The following is a 17,255-nucleotide window of genomic DNA, read 5'->3' on the forward strand; positions in this document are numbered from 1 at the left end:
CCGTTAACCACTGCGGTCCCGATGCCCCCGCCACCGACCTGGCCCAACCGGCCTCCTCCACCACCGCGACAGCGGCGGCGCCCGCCGTTTTGCCCACACCCTACCACCACCGCTGGTTTGGCAGCCGCTCCCAGCCATCCCTCTAGGTCCAACGGGCATGGAGTCCCTCCCCACCCTGAAATCCCAAACCCGAACCATAGCCCTGCCAGCCTCCACCACCACCCGCCACCGCCGCCGGCCGCTCCGCCCAACAACCGCTGGAGATGGAGGAGATTGCCGGAGGAGGGATCACCGGTGGTGTTACTTCCTTCCACATCTTTGTTATTTCTATGTTTTTTTTCCCTTTCTTGTCTTCTTGATCCCATGGCTTCATGGGTTCTTCCAAATCGGGAGGGTTCTCGAGTTAAGCTAAAACGAGAGCCCTCATGTTTTAGCTTTTGCGTAATAATAAAGCCAACAACGGGTTGTGTGTTATTGCCAATATCATATACGGTCAACTAATAGCACATTCATATAGACACAGTTTGGAGGTGCCGGTTCTATAGCATGCAATGCAAGTGGGTGTCCTAGGAAGCTAATTCCATTTTCCTGCTGCTAGCTAGGTCGCATCGAATCTGTGCTAGCTGTGATGGGTGGCGGCGGACGGTGAGGGTCGACCGGCCGGCCGGAGCAAAAGGAAAAGGCGGCCGGTGATGGACGGATGGAGTGGTACGGTGGTGGCCTATTCGTCCTGGGTCAGCTCGATCGCTTTAGTAAAGATAAAGCTAGAGCCCTACTCTCTATAGCTGACTGACAACACATCGCAGCAGTAGCGTCAACTCCTCCCTGATGCAATCTCCATCGTGCTTCATACGTACTATACTTGGAATGCATATATTCTCTTCCGATGGAACAATTAATCGCATGCTTGCTTTCGGTTGCTCACCGATCCATCTGTCGCTCTCATGCATCTTTAATTTCTCTAGCTCCATCCATCGATAACTTTAGTTATTCTCCAGTCTATTCCATTCTCTTCTATTCATAGCACGCGCGCAGAAGGCCCAGCCTTCGTCCCGGCAATACGCGTCGCCAATACTACATCGGAACGAACCAGGATCGGATCGATCGAGAGCAGTAACCAGCAAAGGTCTGATGGAGATGAGCCGCGCGGCTCTGGACGACGTGATCCGGCGGCTCCTGGACGCGCGGCGGTGGCGCCCGGCGGGGAAGCAGCAGCAGCAGCTGCTGGCGGAGGGGGAGATCCGGCAGCTCTGCGCCGGCGCCAAGGCCGTGTTCCTGCGGCAGCCAAACCTCCTGGAGCTGGACGCGCCCATCAACGTCTGCGGCGACGTGCACGGCCAGTTCCGCGACCTCGTCCGGATCCTGCAGGAGCTTGGCGGCCTCCCGCCGCGGAGCAAGTACCTGTTCCTGGGCGACTACGTGGACCGCGGCGACCAAAGCCTGGAGACCATCTGCCTGCTGCTGGCCTACAAGGTCCGGTACCCGGAGCACGTGTTCCTCCTCCGCGGCAACCACGAGTGCGCCTCCATCAACCGCATCTACGGCTTCTACGACGAGTGCAAGCGCCGCTACACCGTCCGCCTCTGGCGCACCTTCACCGACTGCTTCAACTGCCTCCCCGCCGCCGCGCTCGTCGACGACCGCATCCTCTGCGTCCACGGCGGCATCTCGCCGCACCTCCGCAGCCTCGACCAGATCCGGGACCTGCCCAGGCCCTGCGACGTCCCAGACGAGGGCCTGCTCTGCGACCTGCTCTGGTCGGACCCGGCCGCCGGCGTCCGGGGCTGGGCGCCGAACGACGACAGGGGCGTCTCATGCACCTTCGGCGCCGACGTGCTCAAGGCCTTCCTCCGCACCCACGACCTAGACCTCCTCTGCAGGGCGCACCAGGTGGTCGAGGACGGATACGAGTTCTTCGCAGACCGCCAACTCGTCACCGTCTTCTCCGCGCCAAACTACTGCGGCGAATTCGACAACGCCGGCGCCATCATGTCCATCGACGCGGACCTCGTATGCTCCTTCCACATCATCAAGCCGGCGGCGGGCGACACAACCACCAACAGGGGCATCGCCGCCGCCTGGGGCCGCAGCAGCGCCGCCTCAGCGTCGTCGTCCTCGTCTTCCGGCAGAAGCACAAAAAAGGGGTTGATGCGCTACTGGTAGTTAGCTTTGCCACCTAGGCCACAGATACCCAGATCCATCCAGTGGCCCGCCACATCGCCTGGGCCACAGCCCACTCTAACAAAAGTTTCTTTTAATTTGGTCACGGACTTTTCCACAGCATAGAGACATCAGACATGGGCCTCCGAATTGCTCAAGGCAAATAGCCAATAGATCATATCTCAGCCTCCCACCTCTGTCTATATGCCAGTATAACATATCTGATCATCATTATATTATAATAAAAAAGAGACCTATTCGCAAAAAAGAAAGAGACCATTCATGGCTATTATTAAACCGCTACCTGTTCTTTGCAAAATTCTCTAAGTTATCTACGGATGTGGTCTACAAAGTACAACATGCTCCTGTTATGGTGTCCTGATCCTCCTTCTAAAACAAGACCCAAAACTGAATCCACTGCATGACCCTGAAAAGAATTCGCAAACAAGATTGTGTGTATGCTTATAAAAATAATATCATTTTGCTAAGCCAAATTGAAATTGCCCAGCAAACCACACTTGCCCCTTGAAGCCAGGACACAAATATATAAATGATATTATTATGTTTTTCAAAAGCTTATTCATCTAGAAAGGTATCATCTTCGAGCTAGTTCCGTGTGCCCTTGACAACCTTTGTTCAGCGACAAGCCCAGTGGGTGGTTCTTCCGATCCAAGCGGGAGAACCTTTTCTTTTTTGCGATTGCAAGGACCAGTATGCACTTTTATTTTCTACAATGGCATTCTTGTAAATTGTAATGTGAAATCATTTTATTTTTATATAATGTGAAATATATAAAACCTGATTTTTTTGGTTGGGGTGAAACGCCCTGCATGGTGCTTTGATTTTTTTTTGGTTGATATGTTTTGTTTTGTTTTTTTTCTACTCGCATGCTCAACATATTTGTGAAAATAATTCAACATTTAAAAATACGAACTCAACAATAAAATATTGAAATAGTAACAAAACAAAAAATTTAAAATAACATATTGGATCTCACTTAATTTCAAAGAATACCATGGTTCGATTTAAATTTGAAATGTGTTTAGCATCTTGTAACATCCCTAAATTCGAAAGCATTTAAAAATGAGGGTCTTTTAATTTTTTTCTAAATAAACTTGAAATTAATCTTGTGTTACCCTCATTATTCAAAACTCTTTAGAATATATTCATCTATGAATAAATACTACATGATTGTGCATTTGAGTGCTTTAGGATTTAGAAAGAATTCAAAGCTCATGACCCTTCCTCAAGTTTGAACCTAGCTCAAATTTGAATTCAAATTCTATCAAAAACCCCTTTCAAGCAAATATCAAACATCACTATTCTAAACTAGGCCGACAAACTCCTTTTCAGCCCAACCAACCTTTCCAGCCCAGTCCGCTTTCACCTTTCTCCTCCCTTTCCGCATGGTCCAAACAGGCCGCTAAGCCTGCCAGCCTCGCGGCCCACCTATCTGGTCCAGCCAGCCCGACCCATGACGCCGCGTCGTCATCCTCTTCCTCTCCCCTTTTTCCACCTCGGGCCGCCTGTGCATCCCCCTTTTCTCTCAACGCTGCGGCCCCGATGCGTTTCTCCCGACCACCCCTTCCCTCATCCCACGCGTGCTGCATTGCCACGGGCACACCTCGCCCACACCCCATGTTAGAGCATCCCCTCCTCCTCTCACAACCCCACCCAGCCACCCTCGCACGTGTGACGCCTTGGCCTTGCCACAGCGACCGCCAAGCTGATCCCCTCACCCCGGTCATCTCCTGCCACTCTGAGGAGCACCCTGCACCCGCCTCTAACCACCGCACCACCACGTGCTCTCGCCCTTACTTGGAATCCCTTCCCCTTGCTCCTCTGCGCACACACCAGAGTGCCATACCCATGCACAGAGCACCACCGCCATTGATGGATAGCGAGCTTACCCACCAGCACGCACCAGAGTGCCATACCCGTGCATAGAGCACCGCCGCTCACCCCGACCCTATCCGCCGGCCCGAGCCACACCACCAGGTCACCACAGGGCTATAAATAGCCCCCTCCCAACACCCCTCCAGCACACACCATCACCTCCTCTCCCTCTCGTTGGAACTAGGAAACCGGGTTGAAGTCGAGCGCGATGTGAGCCCATAGCCACCCTCATAGCGCCGCTCAGACAGCTGCTCCACGCAGGCCCATCGCCGCCGCCTACCCCTACTGCCGCCGCTTGCCGTCAACACCCTCTGGGCCGAAACCCTATCTCCGGTGAGCTCTGACATCACCCCTGTGCTATTCCTCCCCCCTCTCAGTCCTCCCCCGCCTTTGAAACCCGCGCGCTCCACTCATTGGAGTGCCGCCATCTCGTCCTCACTCCGCCGCTCATCGCCGGTGAGCCTCTATCACAAACAACAACCCACACGCACTCACATGGCACCCCTAGGCCCACCCCGAGCATCAAAACCCCAGGCCAAGGCCCCTACACAAAATGCCCAAAACACCCGACCCGTCGCCGCCACTCCGGCGAGCTCCGTTGGTCACCACTGCCCCGTTTTCACCCTAAGATCTACCCCATCCGCTTCGTCGTGATCACCCGAGCTCAAAACCCTAGCCTTTGCCCCAAACCCCAGCCTATAGTCGCCGGCATGGGGAGCTCCGGTGAGCTCCCTTGCTCCGCCGTCGTGCTCCAACGCTCAACCCGAGCAGTGCGTGCGCGTGGGTCCCACATGGAACTCATGTGGCGCCCATGATGGCGCTAGCCCCGCGCGTCAACCGCATAGGCCCACAGCCCCGTCAGGCTCTCAAACTCCTCGTGTGCTCGGTCCAGTGAACCGCTCTCACACCCGCATCCCGGTCCACGCGTCCACGCGCCCAACCCACAGAACAACACCATGCGCGCAGTCCATGCTGAACCCGCTGACCTAGCCCCACCCGTCAGCCTCATAGCCAAGCTAAAAATGCTAGGTACACCCTAGCTAAATGCACACAAAACATTATTTTGCCCATTTCTTTTACCCGAAAATCCCACCAAAATTCTCAAAAATACTAGATAGATTTTCAAACCTATAAGAACCATCTAATCTTCTTTTGCACATTATTAAAGTCCTAAACCAAATAAAACTATTATCACCCAATAGAAAAGCTCCATAAAGTGTACCCCAAATTCCCTCTTTTACATTTCTTAGCTCCAAAAATACCCAGTAAATTCCTAAACATATCGATGAGTTCACATCTTGAAACTTATATCATGAACTCCCAAAACCAAAGGGCCACCCAAATAAACCTATAGAAATCCTATTGTTTTCATATTAGAAATCATGCCAAATTTCCAAATAATTCCTAGAAGCCTAGAAAATCCTTAGCTCATACCGGGAACCCCTTAGCATGGAAACCACTATTAAGTCATCCCCTAACCCTAGAACTCACATCAAGAAACCCACATGAAATATAAGAAATCACAAGGAACTTAGGAAAGCCATCATAAATCCCTTTGAGCTTTGGATTACTATTGTTTGGCGATTGATTGCATGCTTATCTCTTTGATTATTTAGTGCCTTAAGATCTCTCTCCGAGAAGCTTGTGTTCTACCTCGGAGTTAGATTTTCGTCGTAAAGACTCAAAGGCTCCGCTCAACAAGCCAGACAATTCTTAATAGCAACCCCTTGATCATGCTTTTATCTTATATTTTTTAATACTAAAATTAACCTAAATAATAATATGATATTGCATAGTTTCATAACCCCTTAAAATATAAGGTTAGGCATGTCCCAAGAAGCAAGCCTCCATTTCTCCCCTCCTTGCTGAAAACCCTAAGAAAAGCCTTGTACCCAAGGCTTATTAGACTTCACATTTTCTGTTTCCAACTTTACCCTTCCAAGGATACACAAATGGTGTGAATTTAGGTAAAGAAAACAACTATAAAACTTGACTAGTAACCAGCTAAGGAGGAATGCGAGGTAAGTTGGGTAGCCTCGCAGGGAGCTCCTATCCAACATTATCTCAGTCATATAAGGACTGGTTCATTGAGCAAGTCTTTCCAGCCTATATGTGCAACCATACGAGCCAAAAAGGTACAGCCTTCGGGAGTACCTATTTATGTGAGGACTTGATTCACCTCACTACAGAGTCTAGTAAACCATCCCAAGGGGCCGTGGTGGGCAACGGATGGACTGGAGCAGGACCTTCGTATAGTCCTAGGTCTGGCCGGCATAGGTCATTGTTTGAGGTTTGGAGGACCTGTTTTTATATCATGATATATGCATCTTTTCCTAGGTTTGTCCTTGAGTGGACGTTGAATGGCCCCTGCTTAGGCCCTAGTGGACGTACTCATGCTTCTTGTTTTTTGACCAGGAAACACCCACTATGGGAGAAATAGATATCCATTCTTGGACAATAAGCTCGGATGAAATAGGACCAGGTCCAATGGCCACATTTCATGGGGGCTCTTTAATATCGGGTATTTCACCAAATACTAAAGATGGAGACAATTAGTCTCGTTTTCGTAGTATCAGCTAGAAAACCGGTAGGACAGGTGTGGGGGCCTTACTCTGAAGGTCCCGCAGATCACATGTATTAGTTCCTGGATCAGTAGGCTAATATAGTTATCATCAAAGTTCAATATTATAAGCAATAAAAGGTGCTTAAATTAATAATCAATCAATTCACCTTAACACAGCGAAGGGAAGCGTAGGTGCCCATCCACTAACAAGATGGTTAACAACACCCGAAGGTCTAAACCTGCATAAAGAAAGCAAGGCTAAGTATGCTTATGGTTGGTACTCAGCAAATTCTAGCTAAAATATATTAAATGCAGGGGAGATCAAGGAAAGGGTATGAGGTTTGATTTTAATAATAAACCTATTTTATGCAAGATGAGGTGAGTTTTGGAAAAAAGGAGAAAGAAGTAAGCATATTTTAAGTTGTTGGCCTTGGAGGGGGAATCTTACCTCCCCAACCGTCTTGGGGGCAGCTTCGTACATCTTGCAGAACATTGTACGATTCATCAGGTCAGAACAAAAGTACATGATGATGTCGCGGTTCTCAACACCGTCCAGCCCGTTGCGGTTCTTGAAAAAGCAGTTGGCGTACTCCTGGATGGTTTCTCCTATCCTCTAGCAGACTTGGCTGAGTCTCTCTATGTTGCCAGGTCTATTGTAAGTAGCTTGGTAGTTTTGGGTGAATGCTCTAGCGAGCTGACCCCAGCTGTCGATGATGTTTGGTGGGAGATTATCCAGCCACACGAGCGGAGCGGGACCCATCACGACCAGGAAGTACGCGACCACCTGGTCGTAGGTGCCGTTGGAGGCTTTCACCGTGGTACTGTACGTCTTGAGCCAGATGGTGGGGTCGGAGTGACCATCATACTTTTCATTGATGGCTAGCTTGAATGAGGCCATCCAGTCAACAACCCTGAGGCATAGAGTGAAGGTGGCGAAGTCATCGATCGCCGTGTCATCATCATAGTCATCGTCGAGGTAGTACTCGACAAGACGAGCCCTGGGGCATCCACTGTAGTCATGCCTAGGTGGGTTGTAAGCATCTTCAGGGGCGCCTTACATGTAGTTGTAGTCGGCGTGGGAGCGCATCTCATCCTCTTGGCGACGGTGGTCCTCGTGCTCAGCATTGCGGTTGGGCACTGGAGCGCCACAGTCACGGTCGTACTCTTCATGCTCGTGGTGGCAATTGTTGAGGTTTCGGTGGATGTCGTGGTGCTAACAGAGGTCGCGCAACTCATCACGGAGATCATGTTGCTGTCCTAGTTGACTGCGGTCCTCATCATCACCTCTCCCACTGCAGCGGCGGTTGTCATTGTTGTCGGGTTGACGACCGTTGTTGGCATTACCATTGATAGAAGGGTTGGTGTTGCTATTGGCAGGTGGATTGGTGTTGTTGTTGGTGTGTGGGTTGGCGTTCTGATCCACCACTTCTTCACGGATTGGCTCCATCCAACCTCCCGCACGATCGCCTCGCCGGTGGTCGGACTTGCTATGCCTGGATCGGCTCCGAGCGTGCCGAGTAGCTGTGGATCGAGAGTGTGCGGGTTGGTTGATCTGCTCCTCGATCTAGGCGTTGGTGACTTGGAGTCGCGCCTGGATTCATCAGATTTGGTACGAATTTGGAAGATTTTCCAAGTCAGCGAAGGCAGCCCTAGGTTTGCTTGGGGTGTGGCAAAGATGTTGTGGCCAGCCTGCTTGATGTCGGCTAGTAGATTGCGGGATCATATGGGGCACCTACATCTATCCCGAGCACCGCCTTAGTCAGCATTGTCATGGTCGTTGCGCGGCTGTTGGCGCTGAATGCCTGCTTCATCTGCGTTGATAGTAGGTTGCTACTGGGTGTTGGCTTGTTCCCGTTGGTATCGTGCTGCTCGGTTCTGGTTCCTAGCGTTACGACCCTGTTCCTGAGATTCTATCTCGCCATCTCAGGGTGGCTCATCAGCGGAGACCATGAAAGCTTCTCGATCAGGCGTGGAGGATTTGCTCTCATCATCGTTGTCATAGGGATTTGGCGTCAAGACCATGCAAGGCACCTAGAATTCACCACAGTCAGAAAACTGGGCAGGTTCGGGTAGGTCTCCTGATTGGATCTGGAAAGCTTGGTCGAGCTTGGCTGAGTACTCAATAGTCGAGTTCCACAGACTGAAGGGGACGCGGGACAGACCCTGCGCGGACCTTGTTGAACACAGCACCACCTTAGACAAGTTTATGCACTTAGCAATAGTGCTGCTGATGCGATCTAGCCCCATGATCAGGTCGAAGGGCATGGGTGGGCGGGCAACAGAGAGTAGATGTGGAACTTTCTTGAAGAGAGAGAGAGAGAGAGTTCGCTGACTTGTTGTGCAAGTGGCGTGACAATCCTTGGGTGAAGAACTTGTCCCACCGGAGCAGATCCGACGGAAGCTGAGCTGGTGTTGGATGCCGAGTTGGCAGAAGATGCTGAGTCGGCGTAAGAAGCAGTCACATCAGAATCCGCCGCCATGGTCCCAAAACGAATCAAGATTGGGTTGGCGAGGAAATCCTTCGTCCTCTCTGGGAAAACAACAACAGGACGGGATGCCATCAAGGTCGCCAAGAGGATCTCGCAACCTTCCCTACCTTGTGCGCCAAATGTCGAATTTATAAGCCTAGCAGTCCACCAGGGGGTTACCCAAGTGGTTGATTTGTAGGTGAGGGCGATTGCGAAACCAAGAACTCGAAGGTGATCATGAGAACATGAAGGGACACACGGGTTTTAGATAGGTCCAGGCCTCCGGAGAGTAATACCCTACGTCCTGTATTTTGGTTCTTTATATTGCTGATCTGAGATTGGATGTACACCCAGGGGGTGCCCTTGGCTGCCTTATATAGGCTGACGACCAAGAATTACAAGTCAGTTTGAATCTAATTTACTCAGTAGTTACATGGAAAGTAATCTCAATCGGACTACAAAACGCGTTCCATAACGTGCACTCCAAGTAACTTCATGTCCTCGGCCTGCTCACCCTGATTGAGCGGGCTCACTTATCAGGTCCAGCCAATATCCTGGTCGGTAGGGACCCATGGGGTACCCATATCCCTCACCAAAGGTTGTAAGTAGTCGTGGCTGCATCCCCTGAGTACTTATTTTGTTAATGTTTGAGTGTATGAATCTTGTCTATCTGTGCAGGAAGATGTGCATTTGTACTGCTCTGCTCCTCCTCCCGGATCAGAAGACATTTGTGAAGTTGAGGACGAAGAAGAAGTAGTCGAGGCCTCCAGCAGCTCTGATTCTAATGCTGCGGAGGGCTTTGAAATCAAGGCCTGGCCATCTGATAAGGCCAGATTGTCCTCTGCATTATCGAAGCGTGCTGCTGAAGACGATCTGGAGGTTGCACTTCCTCCGCTGCCAAGGAAGAAGCAGTCCGTCGCTGCGAAGCAGGTCGTGAGGAAGCCTGTTACTACGGAAGACATACCCCAATGGTAATAACTTATGAGGAATAGCAAGATCCTGAGGATCGAGTACTCTCAGTAAGTAAATCCAATACCACCATGTCTACTCAATATGGTATTGGTGATTTGCAGGTAGTCGGGGAGGTGACTGAGGTAGAGAAGATGACTGCTGATTTCGCGCAACACAGACTGCCGATCATCGAGGAGGTGATCGAGATCGAAGACGATTCAGAACCTCCTATCTTTGAGGTGGACCTTGTTGACATGAGAGGTACTCGAAGAACAGAGGTGGTGACAAAGGCTGGCGATGATCGAGCTGCGATCCTGCAAGCCGCACCAAAGAAGCTGTCTCTGATGATTAAGCCCCTCGACCTGACAGGGGAACCATCCTTGAATCTGAGGAGATCTTCAAGGTATGCATTTGCTCCTTATGAGTACTAAGGGCGTGATTGGTTGCTCCGGGTGTAGGGAGCCGGTATGGAGGACCGGTCCAGGCTCACGGGAGATAGGTTGAAATTGTGCACCGAGTTGTGTTTGGTTGTCTTTGTTGTTGGTCCGGTATGAGACGGAATCATGTTTGGTTGCATACATGGATAAGAGTTTTGGGTGTATGTCACATGGGTCCTGCGCGCTCACCTGCACCGTGCCATCCCGGCTCGCGAGGGAAGGTAGTTTTTGGGCGGATGGAGGGATGCGGGATGGGAGGGGTGGAGTGAACGAGAGGGTGCAGCCATATGATGCGGGAAGAGCAACCAATCACGTCCAAGTGCACGAGATGATGCTGGATGGTCCTCCGGACGCCACCATCCCGCCTACCAATCACGCCCTAATTGTAGCTCATGAATGACTTGTTTTATATCTCTGAAACTTATCCGTATGCAAGAAATCCTCTGACGTGAAACTTGGAGGGCCTAGCCTGAAGTCGGCGACTGATAGCAGTAGCCACTTAGTCCAAGATGTTAATCCGACACTAGCAAGTCCGCAGCCAGAAGAACACTCGACAACGACAAGCCATCCAGGTGCCATATCTCTCATAGCAGTGTTGATGCAGGATGTGATATATTCGTTGACTGACACTGTAGGGCTAGCCCCCAAGCAACAAGTGCTTGAAGATGTGGAGGCAACTACCTCTAGCACCATGGTTACTTTCGTAGCCCCAGAGCCAGAGGTGGAAACTGAAGCAGTGGAAGTGTTGAGGGTCATGGCTGCCGGCCCATCTTGCGAGCCGGGTCCATCGACAAGTCGTGCTGTTGTTCCACTCAGCCCAGTGGACTCTGAAGCTCATGCGGATCCATTGGTAGCTGGGGAGATCAATCTTGAAGACATCCAGTTGATTGATGATCCATTGCTGGACGCAGAAATGGTGGCTAGAATGATGGAGATGCACCGTCGCATCGGAGCTTATGCAGAGGTAAGCTTTATCCTGCTTCTTCCATAACTAGTAATTAGTATCCTTTAGCCTGACATAAGTACTTATTCTGTGATGCAGGATGTCATTAGCGCTCCCAGCGGAAGTCCCAGATGCTGCAAGGCTATGGGGACTCAGTACTCCATGCTGAGGCCCTTGCAAAGGAACTGGCGAAAGAGAGGGAGTACTCCTCCAGACTGCTTATGAAGTACGACGGATAAGCCGCTGAGTACCGGGATCGTGTCCAGCAGCTGGAGGAGGAAAAGGACCGTCTCAAAGGTTGCAACAAGTTGTTGAACCAGTAGATGAAAGGTAATTGATCTTCTTCCTTGGTCTGCGAGTACCGATTTTGCAAACTTGTAATATTGATCCTCTCATGTATTTATTTGTGCAGTGCTCGAGAAATCAAAAGAAGATCTCCAAGGCCAAGTCATCGACTGGAAGAACTCCTACTACCGGGTGATGGACCAGCATGATAAGCTGACTGCATTATACGAGAACCTGAATCATCACGTGAAGAAGGAGAAGAAGATGTGTGAAGATGGTAAGGTCAACTTGGTCAATGCCATGAAGACCCTACAGGATTGTGAAGCCGAGTTGGAAGCTGCAAGACTTGCTTTGAAGAAAATTTCTGAAGCAGCCCAGCCGATGGTGGACATGGTGGAGCCCCCAGTTGAGGGTGTAGAGCCCCGCCCTCTATCTGAGATACTCAAGGACGTGCCAGCAAAATTCACCGGCTATATTCAGAAGACGGCGAAGGCTGTCTCCAAGCAGCTGCTGAGCTTCGTCAAGTCCTTCTATCCTTCAGCTGATCTGACGCCTATGGCGGATGGTATAGTAAATGATTGTTTGGATGAGCTCTTCGAGAAGTACCTGCAAGATATGAACCCCATCGCTGAAGAAGTAGCAAATCATTTAGATCTTGAGTAGCCTTGTACAAAAAGCAAACATTAGTTCCTGTACTGTAAACATGATATGGATGTTCTGAAATGTAAAAAATTCTGTGTTTTGTTGCAATTTTTATTGTTTTTGACTTGTGTGCGTTTTAGTGCCTCTTACGATCTACCCTGATAATTACCCGTATGGTAGATGTAAGTGTCTGCGTACAAGGCTTGTTTGATGAGCCTCTTCAGAAACACTATGTAGAGTACCTAGGATGCGACTCCTTTCTGCAGAGTACTAGTACTCAAGGTATTTGGGTAGTTAGACCTCTGAGGCGAGTAGTCTCTTCAGGATTTCTTCGACTAGAGCCTATCTCGACAACCTCTCTAGGTTGTATTGATGTTGCACTCCTAGAAACCCTGGAACTACAAACTTGTTGTCACAAGCCGCAACTAGGCAGACTTGTCTAGCAGACAGTAATTTAGGTAGTTTAGTTAACTTCTAAATTGCTGATGACTTCTTTTCTGCAAGCCGCTAAGGGAAAGATTTGTCCAACGAGTTGACTAACTCATGAATTTTACTGCGGACTTGTCTTTGCAAGCCAATTTTGGACAATTTTACCGCCGACTAACTCGAAAATTTTTGCAGACTTGTCATTGCAAGTCGTATTTGGGCGGTTTTGCACTAGGGAGCTGGATAGCTCTGTGAACTTGCTTCTGCAAGTTGCAATTTAGGTAGCAATAAGTACTCGTATTACAAAAAAAATATAACTGCTTTATTGAATTGTAATTCTACAATTAAGGTCGATGGCTGGTGTACATGAATATGTAGACTAGGGATAAAATCAACAGAGTTTCTCAATTTTCCACGAGTTCTCGATGTCTTCATCAGAGAGGTGTTGGAGCCTATACGACCCAAGTCCAGTGACCTTGGAGATGATGAACGGACCCTCCCATGGTGAGTTTAGCTTGTGCAGCCCCGTGGTGTCTTGGATACACTTAAGGACCATATCGCCTATATTGAACGAACGTTCTTTGACGTTGTGATCATGATAGCAGCAGATCCCTTCAAGGTACCTTGCGGACTGGACGAGTGATGCACAACGAGCTTCTTCAAGGCTGTCTAAGTCTATATACCTTGTTTCTTCTGCTACAGCCTCCTCGTACCGCTCGACTGTTGGAGATTTCCACATGACGTCTGCAGGAAAGATAAATTCGGATCCATAGAATAGGAAGTAGGGCGATTGCCCTGTAGGCTTGCATGGCTGGGTACGGAGCCCCCAGAGGACATTGGGTAGTTCTTTGAGCCACCTGCCCCCATTCATGTTTCCAATATCGTGCAACCTTTTCTTGAGGACCTCTAGTACCATCCCATTGGCGCACTTAACCTGGCCATTGGCCTGCGGATGAGTGATAGAGACGTACCGGATGGCAATCCCGCTGTTCTTACAATATTCACAGAACTCTTGATTGTTCAAATTGGAGTCCAGGTCTGTGACAATGCGATTGGGGAAGCCGTAGCGGTGGACGATTTCATCGAGGAAGTTGAGTACACTGTCTGCCTTGGGGCAGGTTACTGGCTTCACCTCGATCCACTTGGTAAACTTGTCAATTGCCACCAGTATTCGGTTGAATTCTCCCGGCTCCATGGGTAGTGAGTTAATCATGTCGAGCCCCCTGCAAGCTAAGGGCTAAGAGGATGGTATGGTGATCAACTTGTAGGCAGGGACATGCTGTTGTTTGGTGAAGAATTGGCATTCTTGGCATCGGAGGACTAGTTCCTTGGCGTCAGCGAGAGTTGTAGACCAATAGAACCCTACTCTGAAAGCTTTCCCCATGATCTTTCATGAGGATGTGTGGTTTCCACAAATGCCTTTGTGAATTTCCTCCAGTATGTCCTTGCCATCTTGTCATGAGATGCACTTCATGAGTACTGCTGATGATGCGCCTCATCTGTGAAGCTTGTCTCCAACTAGAACGTAGTTCATCGTGAGACTTGCTCGGCCTCTGTTTTATCTTGAGGCAACTTGTGCTCTTTGATGTAGTCGATGAAAGGAGCTCTCCAGTCTACGTTGGTCATCATAACCTTTCGATCTTGTGCGACATAACCTCGAACGGTTGTTGTCGATGGTGTCGGCTCTGCTATGGATGGCTTGTGCAGCTCATGGATGAAAACCCCAGCGGGAACTTCAGCACTAGTAGATCCAATCTTGGATGGGACATCTGCGGCAACATTGTTATCGCGAGCTACGTGGTGGAACTCCAGATAGAATAATTTGTTCTCTAGCTTGCGTACTTCCAAGCAGTACGCATCCATGTTCTCCTTGTGGTGGTCCCACTCATCGTTGGCTTGATTGATTACTACCAATGTGTCGCCGTAGACCAAAAATTGCTTGATTCCTAGCAAGATTGTCAAGCGGAGCCTGTGCAGAAAAGCTTCATATTCAGCTTCGTTATTGGATACTTCCCAGAAGATTTGCAAGATGTATTTGAGTTGTTCGCCTTTGTGAGATATCAAGAGTAGTCCTGCGCCGGCGCCCTCGAGCTTGAGTGATCCATTGAAATACATGACCCAATGCTCTGAATGCTCTACTGGCGTTGGCAGTTGATTCTCCCGCCACTTTGCCATGAAATCGACTTGAACTCCAATGATAATGCTCCGATTTCTATCGCCCATTTAGATATTCTACTCGTTGCATCTCGATTGTGAAGAATTTCTCTCGGAGGAAATTGGTGATGATGGAGATGCTGTGCTCCTCGAAGTAGTGTCGTAGCTTCCGCGAGGTGAGTTGTATTGCGTAAACTAATTTCTGAACTAGTAGGTATCTAGCCTTTGAATCTGACAACACCTTGCTGATGAAGTAGACGGGCCTCTGTACTTTGTATACATGGCCTGGTTATGGTCTTTCAACCACAATCGCCGTACTGATGACATGAGTAGTCGCAGTGATGTAAAGCAGCAAATCTTCGTTGGGGTTTGGCACTGTGAGGACTGGTGGCTTTGATAGGAAGTCCTTTAATTGTTAGGGCTTGATCTGCCTCCTCGATCCACTAGAATTTATCTTGCTGCTTGAGTAGTTTGAAGAAGGGTAGGCCCCATCTCCAAGCCTTGAGATGAGTCTGTTGAGAGCCGCCATGCATCCAGTTAGCTTCTGGATGTCCTTTATGCACGATGGGGCATGCATGTTGGTGATGGCGGAGATCTTCTCGTGCTTAGTTTCAATTCCTTGGTGACTAATGATGAATCTAAGTAGTTTCCTGGAGGGTACGCCAAAAATGCACTTTGTTGGGTTTAGTTTCCACCGGAATTCTCGCAAGCTTGCGAAGGTTTCTTCCAGATCCGCAATCAGGTTGTTAGGATTTCTGGTCTTTACGACCACGTCGTCCACGTATGCCTCTATGTTGTGGTGTAGTTGCTTCTCGAAGCACACCTAGATTGCCCATTGATAAATAGCGCTTGTGTTCATCAACACGAAGGACATTGTTGTGTAGCAGAAACTCCATATCGGGTGATGAACACAGTTTTGATTTGGTTTTCTTCCTGAGAGCTATCTAGTGATACCCTGAGTAGCAATCAAGGAAGCAGAGTAAGGCACACCCAGCTGTGGAGTCGATGACTTGATCAGTCCTAGGGAGCCAGAAGGGATCCTTTAGACAGTGCTTGTCAAGGTCTGTGTAGTCGACACACATCCTCCACTCGTTGTTATTTTTCGCACTAGGACAAGACTAGCAAGCCACTCTAGATGATAGATTTCTTTTATGAAGCCCACCGCTCATAGTTTGACTAATTCTTTCTTGATTGCTTCTCTTCTGTCTTGGGCGAATCATCGTAGGTGTTGCCTTTTTGGTGTAGCTTTTGGATCCACGTTAGCGAGTGCTACTCCCTGGGCACCCCCAGCATATTCACTGGTTTCCACGCGAAGATGTCTCGGTTGGCCCGGAGGAACCTGATGAGTGCGTTTTCCTATTAAGGATCTAGCTCTGAGCCAATCAGGGCTGTCTTGGAGCTATCACCAGTCTCAAGGTCAATGGGTTTGATGTCTACTTCACTTGCTGGCTTGACCTTGGTTCCCCCTAACTTCTTTTCTAGGATCTCGAGTTCTGATGGGGACAGTTTCTTGGATGCGGCGAAGACTTGCATCATCGAATGTGGAACTTGTGTAGTTGCTGCTAGCTCCACGGCTTCTATGTCACAGTCATATGATCTCTTCAAGTCTCCACGGAGAGAGAGTACTCCCTAGGGTCCTGGCATCTTGAGTACTAAGTACACGTAGTGCGGGATGGCCATGAATTTCGCGAATGCTAGTATTCCGAGGACAACATGGTACGATGTGTCAAAGTCTGCTACCTCGAACTGGATGTATTCCATCTGGTAGTGTTCTTTGGTCCCAAAGCTAACTAGCAAAACCACCTGTCCAAGGGGTACAGCCGCATTGCCTGGGACGATCCCATAGAACGGAGAGTTCGTTGGGGTGAGCAATGGAGATGTCAAGGCTCATTTTCTTCAGTGTCTTGGTGAATAGTACATTGAGACCGCTACTGCCATCGATGAGTACTTTAGTAAGTTTGGAGCTAGCGACAACAGGATCCGGGACGAGGGGATATTGGCAATTGGCACCTCTTGGAGAAGGTAATTGGAACATCGGACCATTTGAGGAATGTTGGTGTTGCTGGTTCAATGGACATAATCTCTCGAAGGGTTAGCTTTTGGGACCGCTTAGTAGTGGTACCCGGTGTGCCGCCAAAGATGACATTGTCGGTGTTGGATAGGTTCTAGAATTTAACATTGTCACCATCATTTCGTCTTCCTTAGCCTTTGTCTTTAGTGCAAGATGGTTCCGGCAGGTCCTTCATGACTATGCGTAGACTGAAACAATCTATCACTGCGTGTTTGTGGTATGGGTGCCATGGGCACTATTTCTTCATGAGCTCATTGAA

At 49.4% G+C, this 17,255-nt stretch overlaps 1 protein-coding gene across 1 annotated transcript; it reads left to right on the forward strand.

Annotated features, from left to right (window-relative positions):
* Positions 1-233: 233 nt before the first annotated feature.
* LOC117851400 (serine/threonine-protein phosphatase PP1 isozyme 1) lies at positions 234-2,969 on the forward strand. The gene has a single exon (XM_034733210.2). It carries the CDS (start codon positions 1,132-1,134, stop codon positions 2,161-2,163), a length of 1,032 nt encoding a protein of 343 aa, XP_034589101.1. The 5' UTR covers positions 234-1,131; the 3' UTR covers positions 2,164-2,969.
* The last annotated feature ends 14,286 nt before the right edge of the window (positions 2,970-17,255 follow it).

Source organism: Setaria viridis, chromosome 4, assembly GCF_005286985.2.
Source record: "Setaria viridis chromosome 4, Setaria_viridis_v4.0, whole genome shotgun sequence".
Lineage (NCBI taxonomy): Eukaryota > Viridiplantae > Streptophyta > Magnoliopsida > Poales > Poaceae > Setaria > Setaria viridis.

Bases quoted from the DNA above. Each gene is read 5' to 3' on its own strand.
- LOC117851400 (XM_034733210.2), top strand. From the start codon at position 1,132: ATGGAGATGAGCCGCGCGGCTCTGGACGACGTGATCCGGCGGCTCCTG.